General features: G+C 46.8%; 1 protein-coding gene across 4 annotated transcripts in view; it reads right to left on the bottom strand.

Moving 5' to 3' along the window:
• LOC310695983 (alpha-1,2-mannosyltransferase ALG9-like) overlaps window positions 1–25,966 on the bottom strand; it is a 41,556-nt gene that overhangs the window by 13,031 nt on the left and 2,559 nt on the right. For 2 of the 4 annotated variants that reach the window (XM_083481025.1, XM_083481026.1), the window contains 4 exons: window positions 25,495–25,651; window positions 24,601–24,804; window positions 23,336–23,494; window positions 21,369–22,739 (listed from right to left, as the gene is read on the bottom strand). In XM_083481025.1, the coding sequence (XP_083337151.1) occupies window positions 21,554–22,739; window positions 23,336–23,494; window positions 24,601–24,804; window positions 25,495–25,651 (1,706 nt within the window). In that variant the 3' untranslated portion in view covers window positions 21,369–21,553. Of the gene's footprint in view, window positions 1–3,157; window positions 3,264–4,026; window positions 4,115–5,153; window positions 5,290–14,016; window positions 14,106–15,147; window positions 15,219–15,869; window positions 16,005–16,311; window positions 16,451–17,884; window positions 18,160–21,368; window positions 22,740–23,335; window positions 23,495–24,600; window positions 24,805–25,494; window positions 25,652–25,966 lie in introns of those variants that run through there. The other 2 variants (XM_083481028.1, XM_083481027.1) reach the window with 2 other exon arrangements.

Raw genomic sequence — 25,966 nt, 5'->3', positions numbered from 1 at the left:
CAATCTGCAAATTTCAACCAGGTATGGTATCTAGCAAGAGTCCAATTATTATTTTTCCCTCAGACCAGGTTAATATGTCCTGTAACATGCTGGCTGTAGTTATTTATCATTGCTCCTTTTTCTTCACATACATGGTGCCCTCTGGATGCTTCAAACTGCAACAGCCATGCCGGTTGGGGCTGATGGGAGTTGTTCTTCAAAACATCTGGAGGGCACTAGTTTGGGGAAGGCTGTCACACAGAGTCATGCAGAAAGGGGAAAGGGTGCCTTGCTCTTGGGGTCCTCAGCAATTCCAAGGCAGCTGACCTTCCCCCCACCTGCCATGGCAAAGAACAAACGGTTCTGCTTTCTCTTCCTCCACCCCTTTAATTCTTTAGCAAAGGTGCTTTCCCAATTTAGAAGGCTTGGCAGAGGCACAGGAGATTCAAGGGATTAGAATAGTTCTGGGGTAACGCTGCATTGCGTAGTGGAGCTATAAAAAGCACGCAAGGAACAAAAGACATCGCGGTTCCACCTCAATTTAGAACGATTCATCCAGCAGCTGGCTGCAGACAGCCCTGTGAAGCAGACAACCTTCCCGACTTACTTCAGCTGATCTCTTCTTCTCCTTTAAGACCCATGGCTCTCTCAAGAACAAGGGCAGCCCCCCCTTTAAAGAGGTGCAGAAGGTTGCTGGAGGGAAAATGGGGTTTTCTTCACCCTTCCTAGGCCAATGTGTATTTGGGGAAGTCATGATCCCCAACAGAGCAAAGTCAACAGCCCAAAGGCCAGCAAGACAGTCATCTATTTGTGGGGGTTTCTGAACTTGCGGGTGAACATTCTCTAGGAACAGAGGCCAGTACCACCTGCCGCCTAGTAGAGACAAAAGTAAAAAGGATGACATTGTGTGTCTTTGCCTTGCTTTCATCTCTTGGGGGGCTTCTTCAGTAGCAAATTGCTATGAGCTTTTGTATCTTTGGAGTGGGGCTTGTTAAGTTTTAGGCCAATATGGCCACCACGTTACCCAATACTGTTCCAGCACAAGGTAAGAGCATTGCCACTGCTATGCACATTATCAAGCAGTATCAAAGCATGGAAGCTAAGAAGCACTCCAGTAATGCAAAGAGCCAAGGTCACACTCACTTTAGTCCTCATTGCTTCCTGAAACTAAACCCAAGATTACATTCTTCTCTTACTTCCTTGTCTCCATTTTCCTCTCCTCTGTCAATTGCTATGTTTCTGCTTCTCTTCAAAATTTATATCTGATCCACATTGGGCCTATGTTAGCCATGTCTACTCTGAGTAAGACTAAGGTAAAGGTACAGGGACCCCTGACCATTAGGTCCAGTCGTGACCGACTCTAGGGTTGCGGCGCTCATCTTGCTTTATTGGCCGAGGGAGCCGGCGTACAGCTTCCGGGTCATGTGGCCAGCATGACTAAGCCGTTTCTGGCGAACCAGAGCAGTGCACGGAAATGCCGTTTACTTTCCTGCTGGAACGGTACCTATTTATCTACTTGCACTTTGATGTGCTTTCGAACTGCTAGGTTGGCAGGAGCAGGGACCAAGCAACGGGAGCTCACCCCGTCATGGGCATTGGCTAAAACCCTTTAATCTTATCTTGGAAGTAGAAAGTATGATGCATTAAACCAGTTCAGGATTCTGCAAGGTGACAGTGGATAATAAGGGGTTGCATGTACTGGATCAAAACAAGAGCATGGTGATGAGGTTTATGGGCAGCAAGAACAGATGACAGCAACATATCCCAAATTCCAAGGTGCTGGTGTCGCATTTTTCACAGCCTGGGTGACAAATATAAATTCCAGGCCTGAGGAATAATCACAGGAAAAGGAAAAAAGTGTTCTTTTTCTGACCATCAGAAGTCCTCTTTCAAGCCTTGTTTTGTTTCCCCTTGCAAACATTTAGCAGCAGCCATGAGATCTAGAAACTTGCTTTTTAAAAACAAAAATTAAAATGCCAGATTCCATGCCTGAGCATTGAACCCAGATGGATGAGACAAACACGGAATCTTACTTCAAAGTCAGAACAAACAAACAAAATTCATCCAGACACATCCAACCTTGAGTCATCCTTGAGTGTGTGCCTCGGTGACACTGTCTAAACGCACACGGCATTCTGCTCTTCATCGTGTTTCCAGACGAGACAGTATTAAAGCAGCTCTCTCATTAGCATGAAGATGTTACATAAGCGTCATTCTGAGTAAGACACTTCAGAATTCACTGGTCCCCTGAGGACAACAGAGCCAGCTCATGCTCATGCATGAAATGTGTAAAGGTCAGGCTCAATACAGTGACAGAGAGAAGAGGCTCCGAGGTCCAACAGTGATGTGTGTCTGGAATCATTGTGCAGAGATGAAGGACTCACAGAAGGACAAAGATCAAGCTGCTGTTACAGCCACAGAGCCAGAAGCTGCAGTCTTACATACATCATTGCCTCCCACTCAAGAGTTTGAGGAACACCTCCAAGACCTGGGATAACCACTGTCAGTACAGAGTAGCCAGTATGGAGCTATCTGAACCCAAAAAGTATGACCCCAATGTAAGACAGGTCCTTATAAAGGAATAAATGAAGGCAGTAACCAACTCAGCTGAAACATCTCACAGGAAACTAAATTTGCTTCCCAACCCGCTGCATAAATGTCCTCATTTTGGACTTATTCACCAACAGTTTCAGAGGTTAGACTCACCCAAACCCCTATAGTCCACAAATTCCCATAACTACATACTGCCTGCCTGCTTCCCGCTGTACATTTCAATGAGACCAGCTGTCTGCATGGCAGAAATCCCATTTCAAGTCTGCAGGTGGTGCATCTCTTTACCAAGGTAAAGCATCTCTTCTTATGCTTCAGATTAAGTTAAGAAGTGTCAAACTAAGATCAAGTTCAGGTGTCCCTTGATCCCTCAGAGGCCGCAAGACTATCAGCGACTCATGCAGTCTGCTTGAAGTAGCTGCGATTTTAAGGACTTGAGTAAAGCAACATTGAATCTAAGAGGTTTGCTCCCGGATTCCTTCGGAGAGGCTGCTGGGGCCTGCACAACCCAAGTGTTTCACGGTACATATGGCTGTTAGAGGAAGCTCTGCAAACAGGGCCACTCTGGGAACAACCCACAACCTAGCGCCCCAAAATATTTACGTATGTCCTACAGGTGTGGACTCACCATAAAGATCTGGTCCGTGTGGTGTGAAGACGTTGTACAAGACAATGTTGAGAGGAGTAATCACAAGCTTCCCATAGTGATAACTGTCAACAGCCACCAGGGGCACCTTCATTCAACAAAAAGAACACAGCTGTTTCTAGATTATCTCAATTCCAGGACAGCACTTGCGTTTCCCACGTTTGGAAACCAAGTGAAACAGCGGTGCTGACCAGAACTTAGGGCACAAGAACTACAGGCTGATGCAGATGCAAGGCTGACACTGAACAAAGCATCCTCCCATCAGGTGTGTGTGCGCATATATACCCCCCGCCAAAAAAACGTCGTAGTTATCACTTCTACCATAATGTAAGGCAGCCTTTCTCAACCTGTGGGTCCCCAGATGTTGTTGGACTACAACTCCCATTACCCCTAGCTAGCAAGGCCAGAGCTCAGGGATGATGGGAGTTGTAGTCCAACAATATCTGGTGACCCACAGGTTAATAACCACTGATGTAGGGGAATTGCAGTGTATGTTGCCCTCCCACAGCCAACAGCATTATCTACTGCTGTCAAGGGAGATCTGCTGGAAACCCACACTGTGAAGATGCCACAATACGGGAGGAGACATGAACGTTACTGCTCCTTCCCAGGGTGCCTCTTCTAGCCATAGAGAAAATGCCTTCCTGTCCAGAAAGCCATGCAGAAAACAATGGGATATGCCCACATGACTTCACTGGCAGAATACTCCTTTGGAAGGAAGAGTGGGGGGTCAGAAGTGCAAAAGAGACCCCTCCTCCTCAGTAACCCCTTTGGAAGAACCTGGCACTCAGTTCCCATTATACAACACTCCCCTCTGAGTTATTTCTCCACAATTAACTTGAGAAACTCACCAGGAACACCACTAGTGCGACCAGAAACCACCTCAGGAAGCTTCTCCACCTTCTTTTCAGGATGAGGAAGTCCAGGGCAATAGGAAGCCTGGCAAAAGGAGATGCCAAAAATATTCCCATCTCAACTTGGATGTTTAAAAACATTTATCAGTTGACCCTTGCACACTCACTCCAGCCCTCCCTCCCTCCAAGCCCCCCCAAACCAATCATGTAGAGCCCCACCCACCTACCTTTGAATATAATCCTGTTTCTAAATTAATCAAGGATGCAAAGGAATTCATTTTTTCCCCTAAGAACAGCAGAGGGAGTAGGGAGTGACATTTATGAATCATGGGAATAGATAACTAGCACCGGAACACAGAGCAGCAAAAGGAACAGAGATAGAAAAAGCGCAGTTTGGGACAATTTGGCTGGATAACTTTGGAAATACAGGACAAAAAAGGGAGGGGCGCAAAGAGCGGAGAGAGGTAAGTTAGAGCAATCCTTTTGGAGTAACAGAGGGAATTCCCTTTCCATGGTGAACATAGGAGGATAAGAGCTACCTGTTATCCCTCCTCTCTCTTTTCTGGGGAAGCACTACTGCTACAGAAACCTACTTAGTGCCTACAAAGCAGCATCTTAAGGTATTACTTGTGATGGCAGTATGCAAAGTTCTCTGCTCAGAATTTTACAAATTACATGGTGATATAATTTCTTAACTTGAACTATTCCAATTGCAATAATAGCCGAATGCTTCCAGTTTTACTCTTAAGGAATGGAAGCTATCTTTAATTTTGATGGTACCTCCCACATATTTCTGACACTTTCCTCTAGCCACCATGAGGCCTAGGAAGTTAATTAAAGAGTTTTCAATAGCTGAGTGAGTGTCACAGCACCTGAATGCAATGCAAAACAACCAAATGCCAAAACACAACATTTCAAGGAACACTTCAAGGAACAACAATTGCACAGCTACAATCCCAAGCAAGTCAAATATTGCAGCCCTGCGCACAGAGCTATAATAGCCTGAGGACAACAGTGAAACTGATCAGTCTTGGAGAGACATCGTTGCCCTTGCAGCTGGCTAGGGCCCACCTAGAGCTACCTGTCCCTGAATGCGTCCACGTTCCCCGCTCCCTTTTGCTTACCCAAGTGCTGCACTGAAAGGCCAGCCCACAATGGCTCCTGCAGCCACGCCCAGGACCGCCAGAGAGATTTTATCCATGTACCACCCCGTCATTGCTATTACTGTGCTGTACATGCAGAAGCTGCTGGGGAGGAAGGCTGAAAAGCAAAAGAAGCAAAAAGGAATCAGGGTCTGGGAGAAAGCAGAAAGCATTCAGAGCCCCACAGATGACTTGGGGTCATTTCAGGACTCCTTATCAGCAGGAGATTTTCTCAGCACAAACCTAAGAACACGTGACATAGGAAAGGAACTGTAGATCAATGGGAGAGCATCTGCTTTGAATGCAGAAGGTTCCAGGTTCGGTCTCCAGTTAAAACTATCAGATTGGAAAAGAGGGGAAAGAACCCTCTCTGCCCAGGTTGCTGCAAGTCAGAGTAGACAGTACTAGGCTAGATGGATCAGGGGCTGTACACAATGTAAAGCAGATTGGCAGGGGTGGGGGTGCTTGAGGTTACATATGAACCAACACAACCCTTGGAATCCTTCTGCTGGAAAAGGTGATTCTTAAGCAACCTCTTGCTAATTGGAGGCTCATTCTTAATCTCTGGAAATATTCTGCAACAGATGGTCTCTTTTTATGCCAAGATGCAGGGGGCTCAGGGAGCAAGGGAAGTCCCTTACTCCAGTTACACCTGAGGATCCAGGCTAAGTTCTCCAACAAATAGTGAGAACTCTTGCAGTAAGCAAAGTGAATGCCTTTCATGTTCTGATTCTACTGATCTTAAAACCAGAAACAGTCCTTATGCATTGCTAATTCCACAGAATCTGGATGCACAAAAGTCTGCACTGACTACCTAGTGCAAAATCCAATGTCCTTTTCAGAATCCTGAACATCTCAGTATTTATTTTTGTTACAAGTTTCTAGCCCCCATTGGTATGAAGAAAAGATTGAAAAGTATATGCCAGAGCTTTCCAAACTTTTCATGTTGGGGGAAAAATATAAATAAATAAATAAATAATTGTCCAGTAGCACCTTATAAGATCAACTAAGCTTTCGTGTGCCTGCACACTTCTTCAGAAGTGTGTCTGAAGTCTAAAGTGTGTGCCTGTGTATCTGAAAAAGAGTGCATGCACACGAAAGCTTATACCAGAACAAACTTAGTTGGTCTATAAGGTGCTACTGGACATTTATTTATTTATTTTTTACTTCGACTGCGTCAGACCAACACGGCTACCTACCTGTGAGGGTTTGATTAGCTGCTTGTGCGTGAAAACGTGCTCCCTCAGAGTTTGTGCGACCCCACAAACCTCCGTGTGTGACGGAGCTCCTCAGACATGTCTGCTCTAGTCACTAGTAGAGTCCGACAGTGGCTGTCTGCGGAAGCGTTTCCAGCAAAGAAGTTCCTTAACGGAAACGCGTCTCCTGGACTCACGGCGTGACAGTTTCCTGCGAGGTGTGGGTCTCCCTATGGGAGACTCCGATACCTCCCCACTGTTCTCGCTGGAAGCCTCCCTGAGCCCTCCCTCCTGCTCGCATTCCCTCAGAGACCCACTCCTCCCCCTGCTGGTCCCTGCTTCAGCAGTTGAGTCTCTTTCATCCTGCCTGAGTCCCTCCACCACCTGATGCTCTGATGGCAGTTCCCTGACATCCACCTCCCCTCCAGGGCCCCCCTCACCCCCTCCCAATTCCTCCCCCCTGGGAGGTGAAGGGCTAAAACCCCGAAACGAATCTTCCTCATCTTCTGACGTCTCGAACAATTCTCTCCATCGATCGTCGTCCTGGCCAGCTGAATCCTCCTCCTCTTCAGAATCTGGGAACCCCTCCAACTCCTCTTCCTCGTCGGTGGTGGCAAAGTATTCCCTTCGGAACCTCGCTACAGGCTGAGGTTTACGTGGGAACCTCTGATGAAAAGTCTCTATTAAAACCTCGTCATTGACATCCTCTGCCCTAACCCAGGTGTTTTCCGACTCCGGTTCCCCTTCCCACATTACCAAATACTCTACTTGATCTCCCTTCCACCTGGAATCGAGGATCTCCGCTACATGGTAGCTGTGTTCCTTCTCCTCCATTGCTGGTCCCCTAGTGACCCTCCCCTCACTGTCTCCTCTATACGGTGACAGCAACGACCTGTGAAAAACTGGGTGCAGCTTCATGTGGTTCGGTAACCGGAGCCTGAAAGCCACTGGATTGACCTGCTGTATGACTTCAAACGGACCCAGCCTTTTGGGTCTTAATTTCTTACAACCTCCTTTGAATGGCAACCCTTGGGTTGACAGCCACACCTGGTCCCCCACCCTGATGCTTTCACCTTCCCTTCTGTTTTTGTCTGCCTGCCTCTTATATTCCTCCTTAGCCCTGTTTAAATTGAGTTGGAGCTGGCGATGGATCGCTTCCATTTCTTCCACGAACTGTTCTGCAGCTGGAACGCTCCAGTTCTCCCCCTCCCCCCCTGGGAAGGCTCTGGGATGGCACCCGTGATTAGCCAAAAAGGGGCTCATCCCCGTGGACACGTTCTCTGCATTGTTGTAGGCAAATTCTGCCAACGCCAACTTCTCCACCCAATCATTCTCTCTGTCATTAACATAACACCTCAAATATTGTTGGAGAACCCCATTTGCTCTTTCCGCCTGCCCGTTGGTTTCAGGATGACGGGCCGTCGAGAAATTAACCTCTACATGCAGTAAGCTCATGAGCTTCCTCCAGAACCTGGAAGTAAATTGTTTCCCTCGGTCTGAAACCACCCTCAAGGGGGCGCCATGCAACCTAAACACATTCTCTACAAACAATTTGGCGGTTTCTTCTGCTGTAACCGCATGTGAGCAGGCTATGAAGTGGGCCATTTTAGTTAACAGGTCTACTACAACCATGATGGCTGTTTTCCCTCTAGACCTTGGCAGATCAGTCATGAAATCTATTGCCACTGCTTCCCACGGTCTCTCAGGTGTGGGCAGTGGTTCTAATAAACCAGCCGGCGCCTGCCTCTCCCCCTTGGCTCTTTGGCATTGTTCACACCCTCTCACATACTCCCGCACATCTTCCCTGACCTTGGGCCACCAAAATTCCCTGGTAACCAGCCACATGGTTTTGTGTTGCCCAAAGTGCCCTGCTGTGGGGCTATCGTGCAGCTGCTTGAGTACCTTCTCCCTCAATTCCCCTTCAGGTATATATAACGCTCCCTTATAATACAATGCCCCATTTCTCTCCTCAAAACCACCGGATTTGTCTTCCTCCCCTCTGAGATCCCTGAGTTTCCCCTGGGCGTATGCATCCTGCACCGTACCCTCTACCAATTCCCTTTGCCCCACCAAAGTCGCCCCACACACCCAGCGGTCCTCTGGAATGATATGGGTTTCTTCGGGTGCTCCCTCCCCCTCCAAATATTCAGGTTTGCGTGAGAGAGCGTCCGCCCTAACATTCTCTGGGCCTGGCACATAACAAATCTCAAAGTTAAATTTGGAGAACTCTTGGGCCCATCTCAACTGCCTTTGGTTGAGCACTCGCGCCGTTCTCCAGTACTCTAGATTTTTATGGTCCGTGCACACTTGCACTTTATGTTGTGCACCAACTAGCAGATGCCTCCATCTCCGGAACGCCTCATGAATAGCAAGCAGTTCTCGGTCGTACACCGTGTAGTTCCTCTCGGATTTGTTCAGCTTCCGCGAGAAGAAGGCACACGGACGCCACTCTGACTCCTCCTTCCCCGGCTGCAGAAGAAGCACCGCCCCTATGGCTCTGTCAGATGCGTCTGTTTCAACCCTTAGCTTCTTTCGTAAATCCACATGCAGAAGTTGTTCTTCAGAGGCGAAGGCCCTTTTCAGTTCCTCAAACGCTCGCTCCGCCTCCGCCGTCCATACAAACTTCTTTTTACTGCTGAGACAGTCAGTGATGGGCGCCGTCAGATGGGCGAAGTTGCGGATGAACTTACGATAAAAGTTTCCAAACCCTAGGAACCTCTGCACATCCTTCTTGGTTTTGGGTGTTTTCCATTCCAGCACTGCCTGTACCTTGCCGGGATCCATGGCCAATCCCTTGTCTGACAGGCGGTACCCCAGGAATTCCACCTCCTTGGTATGGAACCGACACTTCTCCAGTTTGACCCACAGCCTGTTGGCTTGCAGTCTGCTCAACACTTCTCTGACGTCTCTCACATGTTGCTCCTCATTCTCAGAATACACCAACACATCATCTAGAAAGGCAACGCAATTCTTGTAGAGCAAAGGGCCCAGCACGTGGTTCATAAAAGATTGAAAACACGCGGAGCCTGCTTGTAATCCAAATGGCATAACGAGGTATTCAAACGCCCCCAAAGGGGTAAACATGGTGGTTTTCCATTCATCCCCTTTCCTTATGCGTATCAGGTTGTACGCCCCCCTTAGATCCAGCTTTGTGAAAATCTTTCCCTTCCTCACCCTGGTCAAAATATCATCAATTCTGGGCATAGGGAACGCCACCGGTTCAGTCACTGCATTCAGCCGCCTAAAATCACATACAAGTCTCGGCTTGTCCGCATTTTTTTTGTCCACAAAGAACACTGGGCTCCCCCCTGCTGCTTTGGACTCTCTGATGAAGCCTCTCTTCAGGTTCTTGTCAATGAACCCTCGCAACTCCTGCATTTCCCTGTCTGACATGGCATACAACTTGCCCACGGGAAGCTGTGCTCCTGGGAGTAAATTGATCTGACAATCAAAGGGTCTATGAGGTGGTAGTTGGTCAGCTTCCTTCTCGCTGAACACGTCGCTGAGATCTGCATACTGTGGTGGTACCTTCACCTTCCCCATTACTTCAGTCCCTGCTAGGGTGGCTTGGGCCCCTGCTGAACCCTTCTCCCCTTTGCAGTGTTCTAGGCAATGTGCTGAACCAAAGGACACCACTCTTTGATGCCAGCCAACCAGCGGATCATGTAGAGCTAGCCAGCTCATTCCCAAAATAATGGGAGCGCCTCCCAGGGTGGCCACATTAAACGCTATCAGTTCTGTGTGCCTTGCCACCCTCATTATCATTGGGACAGTCTGCAAGCGGACTCCTCCTCCCAACAACTCCCTGCCATCAATCGTGGTCACCTGCAGGGGGTTGCTTAAAGGGATGGTCTGTATCTGGTGTTCAGCAGCAAACTCCTTGCTCATAAAATTGCAGGAGCTGCCTGAGTCCAATAGCGCCTTTATTTTTAGGGGGTGCCCATTCTGCAGCTCTAGCGACACTTCAATCACTAGAGCAGGTCGAGGAGCTTCTGGCACGGGCACTTTCACTGCTCTTTGGCCTGGCTGCAGTGCCCCAATTGTGGCAACCAGGCGTTGGCTTTTACCTGCTCCGCTCCCCCTTCTTCTCCCCCCTCAACAGCTCCCACCATCCCTTGCCATTCCTTCCTCTGGGGGCAGACTCTGGCAAAGTGGCCTGGCTGTTGGCAGAGATAGCATTTCCGGGGGCCCTTTCCCTCCTTCTTAGCTCCCTCGCTGGTTTTTGAAAATGCGCGCGCGCGCGCTGTTCCGATTTCCATCGGCTCTGCCGGCGGGAAAGCTGGCTCAGGAATGTCTGGAATGCGGAACTCCTTCCAACGTTCCCCTCTCCCTTCCCGCCTCTCCAAGGCTCTTGCCTCCTGCCGCGCTCCTATGGTCAGCGCAGATTTGGTCAGCTGATCCATAGACTCCGCCCTGGGGCTCCGTGCCAGCTCGTCTTTCACCCCCGAAGAAAGACCTTCTTCAAATAGCATTTGAACGGGTGCCGCCGATAAATCCCAACTCAGTCTGTGAATCAGCATGGTAAACTCAGTCCAATATTCACGGACAGATCGACTTCCCTGCTTACAAGCCATTAGCTGTCTGCGCACCACCCCTTCCTCAATATCGCTGGAAAACATGATATCCATTGCACGAAAGAACTTCATTGTGTCCTTTAGTATGTCATTGTGCGTTGCCATTAGGGGTCGAACCCAGTCTCTAGCCCCTTTCTCAAGATGCCCAATTACAAAAGCAACTCGCGATTCCTCATCAGGGAACTCATCGAACTGCACATTAAGGGCATATTGCATCTCTGTCCTAAAAGCATGGTAGTCCTTGGGGTCCCCCCCAAATTTCTGCACCAATCCTGGTACCTTTCTGGGGAATTGCGTGGCTCTCCCCTTCTTGTCTGCATCCTGAGCCCTTCTCTCCTCCAACCTCGCCGTCTGCAGGGCCAGTTGAACCTCCAACGCTCGGTATCTATCTTCCAAGCTTGGACCAGCTCCAGCCCCTGCTCCTCCGGTTCCGGTTGGTTCGCTCATGATGCCTTCTCTTGCACAGGCAGCGTACAAAGACTGTCGGACTGCTGTGAGGGTTTGATTAGCTGCTTGTGCGTGAAAACGTGCTCCCTCAGAGTTTGTGCGACCCCACAAACCTCCGTGTGTGACGGAGCTCCTCAGACATGTCTGCTCTAGTCACTAGTAGAGTCCGACAGTGGCTGTCTGCGGAAGCGTTTCCAGCAAAGAAGTTCCTTAACGGAAACGCGTCTCCTGGACTCACGGCGTGACAGTTTCCTGCGAGGTGTGGGTCTCCCTATGGGAGACTCCGATACCTCCCCACTGTTCTCGCTGGAAGCCTCCCTGAGCCCTCCCTCCTGCTCGCATTCCCTCAGAGACCCACTCCTCCCCCTGCTGGTCCCTGCTTCAGCAGTTGAGTCTCTTTCATCCTGCCTGAGTCCCTCCACCACCTGATGCTCTGATGGCAGTTCCCTGACACTACCTGAATCTTTTCATGTTGGTGACACACTTTTTAGACATGCATCATTTCACAACACCGTAATTCAGTTTTACTAGAAAACCAGAGGTTAAACTATCCCTATCCAGGCCTGGGAGGAGTGCAGGATGTGTTCACACAACACACCTACACACTATAGCCGACACACTAATGTGTTGCACAGTTTTGAAAGCTCTGGTATATGTGAATGTTAGGTGACTCATTCAAACGGCATACAGGGAGCTGGAAAGAGAGAGGAGGAAAGATTTGCCGATACAGACCATATAATTTCCACCTCTCATGCAACCTCTTACCCATCTCTACCCAAAAATGCATATTCTGCAGGAGAATATCCTTTCCCATCAAAAGTCAATATGAAATCGGTTCCTTTTTTTTTATAATCATATTTATTAAAATTTCCAATAATAACAGAATAGAAAAAATAGAAAAGATAAAGAAAAGAAAGAAAAAGAAAGACCAATTTTAAACCCTTATTTTCATAACCTTCTTTCTGGGACTCCCCCCTTCCCCTCCCGACTGTATTCCCCTTTCCCTATGTTGGTTCCACAAGTTCTCATTCCCAATTTAAACCTAATATGTTGTACCTATTAACCAATTTAAATTACAATCTTAACATCACTCCTCATCTTTAACAAAATAGAACAAATATTTTTCCCACAAGATCTACCCCGTTTCCTTCCACGAATTCCCCCTTTTTTTCCAAAACATGTTAAATCAAAATACCAAAGTTATATAGAAAGATAAAAGATAGAAGATAGAAGAAGATTCCAAAAGTTGGTTACATAGCCTTTGGATTCTAGAATTCCCCCTCCCTTCCCCGGTTTGGATTCCCCATGTCCATCAGTCTGTATGTTGTCGGCCTGGAGGTCTCAAGTCCACAGCCAAATTTTTCTCAATCCATCTTGCCGGTTTTCTTTAAATTTGCTTGTTTTGATAATGTTTAATTTCAAAAATCCAGTCTAATAGAGGCCTTTAATTTCCCTTGGTCCTTGTTGCTCCTCCCATTGTTCTTTCCGTGGCGTAGTTGGTCCTTTACTCTTTTGTTTCTTACTTTCTCAGGTTTCTGTCTTGTTCAGCTGCAAAACCATTCTTATTCTGAAATCTAGTATCTCTACAGAGGTTTGTTATTCAGGAACAAAAACTTACGTCCAGTTCCTACCTTACTTCAATAGAAAGATTCTATTGTGTTGTCACCTCTGTAGACAAAACAATATTTCAGTTTTGCTACTTTCCCAGGAGCTAAGACCAGTGCACATCCCAGAGTAGTTTTCCACATACGCCACTTGTAATGTCCCAAAGCCCCTCTAGGGGGGTTGCAGTAACTTTGTGTCCTCTAATCCAAAAGTCAAGTTGTTGTTTCTTTCCCCCCCCCGACATTTTGTATCCATATTTATATCCAATTGTATCAAAATTAACCAGCAAAATACTTGTAACAAAGTCCTCTTTGTATTCTCAAAATTTGACAGCTACTTTGACAGCTGTCAAACTCTCCATCTCTCTCCGCCAGGTTCTCCGAATCGCCCCGGTTCCCAGGAGGGGGTTGTCTTTTCCCTCTCACCCTCGACTTTTCTCCTCCAGCACAATTCTTGTAGTATCCCATCGTGGAATTGATATTTTTTGTCAGCAATAAACTTCTGAATCGATCTTGGTTTCTCAGTCCTTGTTTTAGCATGTTTACAATCAGGGAGGGGACTGACTTCCTTTTTAGATCCCCCCCGCTCGTGCCGAATCCGGAAAAAAAATTCCTTTTTTTCTCCTTTTATGCCCGGTTACCCAATTACTCACGGGTTGTTGTTAAATGTCCGAATTTCAAATGGAAGAAGCCAGCGCTCTCCGACGAATGGCATGCGGCTGCGCTCGGCAGGGGAAGCGATAGACTCACAGTGCCACGCCGCTCCCCGGCACCCGATCCATAGCCTTTAAAAAGGCTCCTTCACGAGTCGGGAGGGCGCTGACGGCACCAGCCGAGTCCCCATGTCCACGGGCTCCGTGCCCGTGGTTTTTAAGGGTCCCCGCGTCGCCGGCGCGGTAGGACCCAGCCCCTGCCGAGCAGACTCCCTCCGGAGCTCGGAGGGAGTCCGCCATTCGGCGATGGCGCCAACCCGGAAGTCTCGAAATCGGTTCCTAACCCTCAAGCAATTCACTTCTTAACTCACCAGCCGCTGAGCAGAACATCCCAGTGCTGAGTACCAAGAAAGCCAGCATGAGACGACTCACATGCAACCCAAATTTCTTGCACACGGCCCTGGGGAAGTAGAAGGTAAAATAAGCACAGTTCCAGTGCACAAAAAGTCCCATGACCTGCAAAAGCCAAGATCTTGCGAGCACAGCAGACAACAATATGGACCAAAGGCATGGCTCAGAATCAGGCAGCTATGTTTTCAGATGGATCACGTAACCTAGTGGCAAAGCAGAGGTGTGTTTTATGCAGCTAAAAGAGGGGCTTAGGAGTCTGGGCTGGGAAAGACCCAGGAGTGGGCTAAACAGGCCAAAGACTAGCTCCAGACGAGGTAGTGTCTCCCTCAACTAAAGCAGCCACCTTGCTCTGAAAGAAAATATATTTTGCAGAAAGCTTCTCCACCCTTTGTAGCTTGTCTTGGCTGTTTAATTATGTAGTTTTAATTGATGCATACTGTTTTAACCTTTTCCATGTTAACCACTTGGTGAGGTTTGCCAGAATAGTAGTATATAAATATCTTACAATAAATAAATGATGAATACAACACAGCTTTACATGTTAACACCTTATGGGCACCCCTAAGGTACCAACATGACCTCTGGCCAGTTCTGCACTATGAATCCAGCTACCAGCATACATAGTACCAGGTTTTATATTTCCTTCTCAATAGGTTTTCTGAACTTCTCCATTCAATCCCTACCACCTCTGCCCCCTTATGCCTTTTTGCTGGAGTCTCCCAACTACATGCCAGTTGAGACTGGTGTGCTGAGGGATACCAGAAGCAGGTTTTGTACAGATAACAATGCTGAATGGCAGCTCAATGGTAAGACTGTCTCATTTGACAGTTTAATAATGATTTATATCCTAGGCCAACCTACAAAATTGCTCCAGCTCTTAGGATTTCTAACTGAATCAGATCCTTAAAGTGGCTTACAATGTAAGATATGCACATAGAAAACAAGACCAAAATCTCTAGAAATGTACTTGCCCAGTAGTTTATCAAGGCACATTTCTTATATGATGAACTGGCAAATTCCCATTCAGTGACAGCTGTGTCAATGGTCATAGCATTCACAATGGTAATAGAGGAAGCACTTTCTGTACTCACTTATAAAAGTAAAGCTCGCAAACACAACTCAGGAAGGCCAGAAGACAGCGCAAGAAGTAGAAGATGAGAACCTAGGATGAAGAATTACAATTATAATGCTTGCAGACATAGAGTCAAACCCACACACCCCTGCCCAGGACTCAGAAAGCCAGAGCTTTCACCAAGATGGACTTGCCCAGACTTAAAAAGAAAGCAAGGGATAATTGATTAACAAATAGAATGTTAGGCTGTTTTCGACTCCAGGAAACTGTGGGCAGACCCTTTACAATGTGCAAACTGGGTGTCCCACACTGCACCAAGGATACAGGAGTCCATGTTAGCAGAAGGGAGGGAAGAAGATTGGTGAGAGGGGAAGCTTGGGTGAGCCATGGATAGAGCACCCAACACATAGATGAAGTCAAGGTATGTCATGGGGGGAGGGGACTATCTTTCAGACTGAGGGCTACCCAACCATCTGAGCAACTTTCTAGGCATCACATACTAGTGGTAGGTGATGGCAGAGGTGGACAGAGCAATGTCTTTGTATTCTAAGCTAGTTTCCACACAAACAAGAGGCATTAGTTAAGTTCAGTGACACATTCCAGGCAGGCAAAAACATTCAAAGAGGGTATGACATATGGCTGGTGAGGGTGTGTGGCCTTGAGTGATAGCAAGGGCCAGACAGAGAGGGCTGCATTTGGCCCTGGGCCTGGGATTCCTGACTCCTGAAGTATGCACATTACCTTGTTTGTTTGCAGAACTCTGGCGTGGAACAAAGCTGGTAAGGCATGGAGCCACAGGTATGCGTAGGAGCGGATGGCATAGACAGGAGAGTATTCCCATGTCTGGAAGCCTTTACCATAAACGAGGTAGTGCATCTGTAGGACGTGTTACAAAATCAAGTCAGAAGGTGTTCCAATTCTCGCTTTAGTAAGATGTGCACACACACACAATGCTAAAAGCTAAGCCAGTTATGGGCAAAAGATTAAGAGGAAGAGCAAAGGATTTGCAGTGTCACCCTTAGGAAACATGAACCTGCAGGATTGTGATCCTGCATCACAACAAACCACAGGGTATACCCTGGATACCACTACTATTCAATTCAGGAGTGATTAAGGATTTGGGTTGAACATGTACCCCCTTCACATCCCAACAAGGTATTTCACAGACACGAACACCACTCACAGGTTCCCAGTAGTTAAATGTCTCATCGCAGTCGGCGATGTTACTCAACAGTGCAGCACAGAACCTGGCTGAGATTAGACACTTGAAAGCTGTAGATCCTTCAGGGGCCCAGACATGTCCTGCTTTGCTCCCAGACGACCTAGGGGAGAGCCAAAAAAAGACAGGTGTTAGCCCCATGAGTGGATGATAAGGTGAGGGGATTAGACCGAAGTGGCAAGGTGATTGAAGCTGAGAAAAGGGAAGGGTGCTCAGGGAATCATTCCAGATTTTAAAATGAAGCATTTTTAAACACCCAGAAATACTGCATACATCTAAAAATTCTCACTGTGGAGACAATCGCTGATCAATTCTCACTGATTTGCACATTGATCAGTGAGTGCAGATTCTTCTTCTGACAAAATACTGATCGGCCCAAACTTTGGTTGGCCTATAATCAAGAAGGGATGTCATGTCCACCCCATGGGTTGCTAAAGGTTCCTTTCTAAATACCTTCTTGCATTGCTGCTGGCAGGAAAAAGAACTGCGTTAGTTTCTTGCTTTGAGGCAGTATCCTGCCTTCAGTTCAAGAAACTATGTACAAGAATGCAAAGCTACACACACCCAAATGGGAGCCTGTGGCATGAGAGAGAAAGAAGCGTGTCTCTCTGCTTCAGAATCCCCCATGAAACATCCCATTTATATGTGGGGAGAACAGCAACACATCCTATTGGTCTTGATGCAGTCTCCATAGAATTGGGGAGAGTCCCACAAAATTCTTCCTGTGTCTGTGTGTGTGAATACTACTGACCCTGTCTATTTATATGATGCTGTTATGGGACATGTGTGGTTTGGCTTTTGCAGTGAGGCAGCTGAATAGGGTGAGGGAGTTACAAATAATAGGGAGACACTATCCTCTGGACAATGTCCTCAAGTCTGCTTCATGTCTCCTACAGGATTGAGGGATGTGTTTGTTTATGTGTGTGCAATATGACAGTGGTGGACAGAGATTCAAGGGAGGGCGTTACACGATTCTGAGAGGTGCATTTTTTTGTGGGAGTCCTTCTACTTCCAAGCAACAATCTGTATCTCAACATGGCTTATATCCATGATGCAACACAGCATTTTACAAAGCCTAAAACCAGTCAAGTGTCTCCCACCCCTGCTCCACTTCCTTTTTTTTCTTCTTCAAATTTTCAAATTCATTTAATTTTTCCAAATTTTGAAATTTACAATCATCCAACAACCAAAACAAAAAGAGAATTCCATAAATTCCATTTCCAAAGCCCCCACAGCTCATGACCCTTTGAGCCCGACTCTCAAGGAAGCTTCCCTCAGCCCAATGCCCCCATAAAATAAAAATTAAAAAGTCAGGAAGGCCCTAATAATTCAGGCGCCACAGGACCCACCCCCCACGAGTCCACCTCGAAAAGAGACTTCCCTATTTGACCCTCCCTCAAATTCCTCGAGGGGACCCCATTTACTTCAGGCAACCCTCCCCCCCTATAAAGTGTCTCCGTCCCTCCAAGTCACCACCTAATGGCAGCCCCCCCCCCATATCCTCCTAGCTCACCCCACCCCATTATCTGCCACCTACTCGGCTTTGGTCTCCTCAGTGGCCGGCGGGGGCGCTTCTTCTCGCTGGCGGGAAACGGCAGCCGCCGCTGCCGCATCCCCACCTCCCCCTCGAGGCCGCTGCCGGGGCCCCTTGGCCGCCATGCCGAGTGTGGGCACGAGAACGGCCTCGACGGCAGGCTCCTCCCGGCAGTCAAGAGAGGGACACGTCAGAGCTGAAGGTGGCGGCCGCCATGATGGGTCCGGGCAAACAGACACGCGCAAGCGCAGTCTCTTTCCCTGCTGGGGCGCCGGTGGCCGCTAGGAAAACGTGTCTCTCCCTCTCGCAGGGCGAGAAGAGTCTACAGAAGGGAGCCGCAGCTGTTACTTTATGCATTCTCAGACTCTACCACTTCACTTTCCAAGTGGGAGGGCCGCTTTTGAACGTGCCCTTTCATGCTGTTTATTATCCCTTGTATGTCATCAGTTAGCAGTGAAATGTTGAGCCTGTCGCTGATGCGCTAGTTTTCTCCTTGCAGGGATGCGGGCTTTTTATATACATATATAAATGTGAACGGGAAAAAGTATTCAAAAATATGACCCCTTCTGTCTTTAGCAGCAAAATCCAGAATTCCACTAACTCACCAAGTAGGGCACTGCTGTGGGTGGCAGCTCAGGTTTTCCACGTGGTGCATGCCATGGCTTGCTCCCTTCCCTCTCAGGCCGCTTACAGCTGTACCTTTGAAGCACATTCAAAGCACAGCTTCACCCTCAAAGAATTATGGACACTGTAGTTGGTTATGGATTGATGGAAATGGCAATTCAGGGAGTGGTAAACTACAGTGCCCAGAATTCTTTGAGGGGAAAACGTGCTTTGGATGTGCTTTAAAGGTATGGGGTGTACTCAGCCTCACACCTTCAATGCCTGCAAGGGAAATGCCTCACCTTTAGGGTGCCCTTGCTATCCTGGACATGTTTACTCAGAAGTATGTATTTATTGAAGTAAAATCTGCTTCCACGTAATTGAAGATTGCAGATGTGCGCACACAGCTGGCAACTTGAGCACAAGATGGTAGTTTTACAGTGTGCTCCAGTTGCACAAATACACTCATTATCTCTCCCCACTCAGCACTGGCAGATAAATCCTAGAATTGCATGCCCAAAATATGTAGGATTTACTGCTGAGTAAAATGTGTTCAGGATTAATACTTAGCTCACTAACCTCCCTACCCGTGTGGTGTAGTGGTTAAGAGCGGTAGTCTCGTAATCTGGGGAACCGGGTTCGCGCCTCCGCTCCTCCACATGCAGCTGCTGGGTGACCTTGGGCCAGTCACACTTCTCTGAAGTCTCTCAGCCTCACTCACCTCACAGAGTGTTTGTTGTGGGGGAGGAAGGGAAAGGAGAATGTTAGCCGCTTTGAGACTCCCTAGGGTAGTGATAAAGCGGGATATCAAATCCAAACTCTTCTTCTTCTTCCTGTCCCTTTTTTAAATTAACACCCAGTGTGCGCCTTATAATTTATTTTGTGCCAAGAGTGAGTCTGTGGTTGAGATTCTACGTACATGCAAGCAAGACCCATTTATTGGAACGGGACTTGCTTTTCAGTAGATTACCACAACTCAGGGTGGTTTGCGTTGCCTAAATTTTATCTGGATCTTGCATACCAGCCATCATTACATGATTTTGCTCTTACTGCATTCAAAAGTTTTCCACACTCCACTTGACACAAACCAATGAAAAAGGGGGGGGGGGAATAGAATTTGTCTTTATCTTTCATGCATGTTGGCTGAAAACTGCATCACCCTGTTCCTATGTATTTATTTATTCACAAGCCCCTCTGAATTTAATGGAGCTTACGAGTCTTTATAAACTTGCAACAACGCTATGCCTGTTTACTTGGTCGCATTCAGTGGGGCTTATTATCTGTTTAGTATTACAACATTGGCAGTAAATATCACTGTTATGTGCATCTTGAATTCACCAACAAGTACATCACTGTGCACCAAGTGTGCCAATATGAAGCAGGGTAGCAGAGAAGTGACTGCATTGGTTTTAAATAAGACCTGAGCTCATCCAAGCTTGTGAGCGTCCAGACTGATTGGATTATTTAGGGCTTGGCTGGCATAAGACCATTCTCCCTTCTTCCAGCTATCCTGCACAAGCTTAGCAGACTCAAAGGGCTCAGGATTCTGCAACAGTCTCTTATTTTAACCAAAGAAACAACTGTGACAATCCTCTCTAAAAATAAGAAACAGCACTTGCTGATTTAGGTCTTTGCCAGACCTGATTATAAATATGTTGGCATTTTGTTACTCATACTCTTTGCATTCCACCACCTAAAGATGTGGGCATGGCCGAGTCAGCATGGTGACATTGCACAGCAAGGTTGGGAAACCTCAGGCCTTTGGACCAAATGTGGCCCTCCAGGCCTCTCTACCTGGCCCATGGGACCCTCCCCAGTCTACACCCCTCTCCACTCCTGCTTTGCACCCTTCTTGAGTGTTTTTGCCTGGGTGAAATGTGCCCTTGAACTCTAATCCTGCTTCTTGCTTGCCTGGATTGTGGACAGGGCAGGGCATGTGTGAGATAAGAAAGTAGTTGATTGTACAAAGGTAAAATTCACCTTTGTTGCTATACTCACATTTGCATCTGGCCCCCCACACCACTAGCATGTGGCCCCTGAAAGGCTGTCCAGAAAGCAAAGTGGCCCTTCAGCTGAAAAAGTTCCTCCACTCCTGCTGTAGTAGAAGTTCCTATATAGAAGCCGCTGTTAATGTAGCAGTCGGCACTTTGGACTTGGATGAGGGAGGCCCAAGGTAAAGTCCCTGGCTCAGCCACAAGCCTTGCTAAGTGAACTTAGGCCAGTTACCATCTCTCAGCCTAGCCAGGTTGTTGTGATGGTTGAATTGTGTGCATTGCCATGAGCCTGTCTGCAGGCTGGCAGAACTGAAATGTAACTTCTTCTTTTTCAAATTGCAGAGTTTATCCTAAAGACTTTGCAGGAATTCCATTTCAGAAATATTATCTCTTCGGATACACAAACTGAACAGCTTAACTAGGGATCAGCAAACTTTTTCAGCAGGAGGCCAATCCACTGTCCCTCAGACCTTGTGGGGGGGCCGGACTATATGGGGGGGGAATCAACGAATTCCTATGCTCCACAAATAACCCAGAGATGCATTTTAAATAAAAGCACACATTCTGCTCATGTAAAAACACGCAGATTCCTAGACTGTCTGCGGGCCGGATTTAGAAAGCGATTGGGCCAGATCCAGCCACGGGGCCTTAGTTTGCCTACCCATGGCTTAACCCTATGTACCTCGCAGTTACATCTCCAGAGTTTCCATTTATGCCATTCCAAATAAGCAAAAGAAGAGTTGATAGGACTCAATTAAACTGCCTAGTATTATTTTCTCTGACCAGCTGCAGCCTCCATAAGCTTTTGAACGGGAGCTAGATACAATTACATCAGCCTGCAATGAATAACCTCTTGCAAAAAGAACTCACTGAGAGTGACAAGAGTTAAACAAGGTTTATAAAGTGTTTGACTTTATTGCCTTAAATAGGAAAATAGAAAAAGGTGGTGTATGCATCACCTTCAAGCCCACCCAGCCTTTATAAAAGGCTTGCTACGGTTGGCCTGATGTTAACACACACAGTTAATTTGAATTATGGAGTCCAACAAAACCTGTCTGCACAGAATGATAAAGAACTACCTAAGAGTCACATGCAGACAGCGCTGTATTTCTTTCCTAAGGTTCATCTGCATCGTTGCCACCTGCTGGCGACTGAGTGCTTTGTCACAAGACTGGTAAGTGATCCTGTAGCAGAGGCTGGTTTGCCCTGTGCCTGGGTGCTGAAAGCTGTCTAGCAGTTGGATAGACACCACTGATTCAGAAGACACACACCTAGCAATGGCATGGAGTTGGGTCTCATTAAATTCTTCTGGTTTCGGAACCCAGAAGCTGACGTCATGAACGTAGGAGACTGGGTAGAGGGAAAAGCTCTTGAACGGACCTAAATGCCCTCCTGCAAACTGATTTAGGAAGCGCTCGTCAGAAGTCCAGAGCATGCGCCAGTCAAAGATTTCACATACATGCATGGCCAGAAGATCAAGGTTCAGCGAAGCACAAATAATTTCTCTATCAATGCTTGTAGGCTGCCATGGCATTGTACTTACAGTCCCTACACAAAGTTTATCTGCGTCTGGGTCAGAAGTGTCAGGGGTCACACTGAAAAAGTACTTTGATTTAAGGAGGTGAAGTTCAGGATTCGCAAAAGTATTTAGCTGTGTCTTTGGCTTGTCCGCTGTACAGTCTAGCTTGAAGCCTGAAGGCTGGAGCAGAGCACATAAGGTACTTGTAAGGTTTTCTGCAAGGAGCTGGCTACACGCTTCTTCTGTGCCCTTATTAACCACACAGATAAAAACGGACTCATGAAAAATGGGCAGAGCGTGAGCAGAGAGCTTGCATTTCCTAAATGCCAGCCCGCTGAGGACCAGGAAAGTCCCCAGAGGAAGCTCTCTGTCTCGTACAGTTCTGTGAAGAGAAACAAGAAGGGAAGGTCGGAGACAATAATGTCCAAAGATCCAATCTCTTTCCCAGCTGATCAAGTTGCCACCCTGATCTGTATCATCCCAGGCAGGAAAGCCAGAAGGAAAGGCAAAGGCATCTGTATCCACTGCAGCTTTATTAACCACAGACTTGGCTTTTGGGTTACTTTGGGCAGCAGGAACCATCCAAGTGGCATCCAGAGTGGAAGGAAAGCTGTGACGATCTTGGAACATCAAGGAAAGAGAAGCACTCACTTTCTGAACTGGGAAAGACTTGCCAAGCTCATCAGTGAGCTTTTCGTTTATTGTTCTTATAGGATGTTCTGAATTTGTATCCAGGAAACCCCTATTTAAAAACAGGGAAAAAACAACAGAAAGCAATATTCTTAGGCAAGTCATTAAAATTGGATTTTATATTTTAAAGAACAGCACTCTGTTCATGTAGCGCCAAAATGTACAAAGGAGCTATATGATCCTTAGTGCGTTTTGCAGGTGGGAAGACCATCTGGCAGCAAATATTTCTTCCAGATGATCCAAGACAGACAGGACTATTTGTCTTTTGACAGCTGGAGCCCCCTTCCAGCAGTAACGGCAGCAGGATATCGTGTCTCTAGTAGTTCAAAGCTACAAAGAGATCCCATGAAGCAGAATTTGAATGCAGCTTTCCCCAGGATTTGGATTCAACAAACAACCATTAAACCACAATATATTTTATACATTACAAACTTTAGATTAAGATTAGAATGTAACACCAACCATACCTACTCAGAATTAAATACTAGTCAATGGAACTTGTATCAAAATTAACATTGTGAGGACTGTTCTAAAGATCACCCAGGGCTAAGGAAATAGGATGCCTGCTGAATTTTCCACAGTTATCAACTGAGTGACTATGCTGTATATTTATTAACTTCAAACGGGTGCTGAAACTCAGTTACATACCTGTTAATCTTATCTAGAAATATCTCTGGAACAAGGAAGGAAACCAACTTTCCTTCCAGTTCTGTTTGAAAGATCATAGGCTTGGGATGCTGAAAAGGCACACTCTGTGTGAATATATGATTCAAAGCTCCTTCTACATGAAAAGGTTTATCCTGACTCCTGCAAACAAACAAGCCAAGAATATTTAAATAGACACTCTTTATTTGCACAAGCATAAAACCAAACAAACTATGCAGAGCTACATGATCAACAGTAAACCAATTACAGTGGTGCTTCAGGTTACAGACGCTTCAGGTTACAGACTCCACTAACCCAGAAATATTACCTCGGGTTAAGAACTTTGCTTCAGGATGAGAACAGAAATCGTGTGGCGGCGGTGCGGCAGCAGCAGGAGGCCCCATTAGCTAAAGTGGTACCTCAGCTTAAGAACAGTTTCAGGTTAAGAACGGACCTCCAGAACGAATTAAGTTCTTAACCCGAGGTACTACTGTACAGTGGTACCTCCGGTTACGGATGGGGTCCGTTCCAGAGGCCCGGCCATATCCCGAAAAGTCCGTAACCGGAGGCGCCCTTCTGTGCACATGCACGGCCTGACTGAGCACTTCTGCACATGCATGTGGCATGCAGAGCACTTCTGCGCACGCACACACAGCGAAAGCCGGAAGTATATACTTCCGGGTTTGCCACGTTCGCAACCCGAAGTTTACATATCCAGAGGGATACATAAGCAGAGGTACGACTGTTGATTCAGGGCCCTGGGTATAAATGCCAGGCTGGCCGAAAGTAAATGGTGGGAGGAAGGCATGGGAAACTACTAGAGTGCTGACTCTTTCCCCCAGCATCTCTGTAGCACTTAAATGGAGATTGAGATCCAATCCATTCCCTCTATCAACTAACCTGATAAAGTCGTGAGAACCAAAGACAGTTAAAATGCAGCCTTCCCCATCCTGGTGTCCTCCATGAATTTTTAATTTCAACTCCCATTACCCTAACCAGCAAGGTCAGTGAGTCAGGGCTGGTGGGAGTCAGCAGTCAAAAACATCTGGAGGGTACCAGACTGGGAAAGGCTGGTATAAAATATAGCACTCTTGCTGCTAGAGGCAGGAATCTTATACAGCAACATCCAGCAAAGAAACTTCCTTGCTGTTTCTTAAACACGGAGGCAGCTTCAGAAGCAAGAGCAGATGCTAACATGCTGGTTACCATGGCAACACCCACAATGACATCTGGAATGCCACCATCTGCTGTGCTGTGCTGCAACTTACCTGTAACCTGTACATTTATATCTGCAAGCATCCCCGATGTTAAATAGATGAATGTCGCTCAAAATAAATCCTGCCTCCGCTGCCATAGCCACTACTTGCCAGCTGTTATGCCATTCCCTCACAGGCTGGTCTGCAGGGGTACCACCCTGCCCTCTGCAAAGTGCCACATGGACCTCGCCTTTCTCTGCCAGGACCTCTGCACAGCTGGAAAAGGAAGAGAGGAGTGATGGGTAACATTCTTTTGTGCCTGAGGCAACACTCTGCTGCCTTCTTGAGCTGTTTCCAAGAAGTCCTTGGATTGTGTAGGTTTTAGCAATATTTTAGGGGGTGGGGGAAGGATTGTGAGAGTTGCACTTTGGGAGGGGAAAGAGTGTGTTATATGATTGGTTACTGAGCTTGGGCAGGTATGACAAGAAACTTTCATCAAAAGAAAGATTACAAAGAGAGGAAAACACATAGTGCTTATATTTTCTCACTGGACCTTAACAGCATTGCTCCAAATAGGATCTTTATAGTTCCTATAACTGGAGGTGTTTGCTGGAAAGCTTGCAAAAATGAATAGCAACTCCAAGGCGCAGAATTATTAGTTCTCTTGCATGAAAACCCTAGTGCATTTCCCCTACTTATACAGACCATCTGCTACCACACTGCCTCGTTGCACAAAACAGCCAATTGCAACAAAGCATTTATTTGTATATAGTGTTTAAAAGAAAGCGCATCAGCTAAATATGCCTGCCTGTATAAAACCAGAACATCTGAACTTAGCTGGCTCACATTTATATCAATTTTATATTGAAGACAGGTTTTGGTGTAAGGTAGCAACATCAACTGAAATTAACACACACCACCTTCCCAGTAACAAGAGTACATTGACATGGCTCATTTTAGCCTCACCTAAAGAAAAACCTGGCAAGAAGCTCCCTGTTCTTTTTCACTCCAGCTTTTCTCCCACAGTGGGGGAAGTTGAAATAAATGCAATCAAATTTCCAATCAGCTGGCAAAAAATGCTCCTTCAGTTTTGTGCAGTCAACACAAAAGAGAACTTTAGCACCTGGAATGGTAAAAGAAAAATGATATGTAAGATACTAGGAGATCATGCAATACACACTTTAATGGGCACTTGAAAAAGGCAGAATCTTTATTATTATCATTATCTTAATGAGACATGGCATGGAAGGGTATTCCCAATGCAACAAAGGTAACAACTGAAAGCAAATTTATATATTCTTTAGGCTTGAATTTGCAGGGGTTCTCACCCAATACCCACATCACAGTTCCTTGCTTCAGGACAAGATCTTTCACAAATTAATTCACCTAAACCTGATTGTTGTGCCCACAAGTACACAGCAGATACAATCAATAGCTT

The sequence above is a fragment of the Podarcis liolepis genome (assembly GCF_965112155.1).
Source record: "Podarcis liolepis genome assembly, chromosome: 16".
NCBI classification, from domain to species: Eukaryota; Metazoa; Chordata; class Lepidosauria; order Squamata; family Lacertidae; genus Podarcis; species Podarcis liolepis.
The sequence above is the reverse complement of the archived record's forward strand: the minus strand, read 5'-3'. Positions and strand labels throughout refer to the sequence as shown.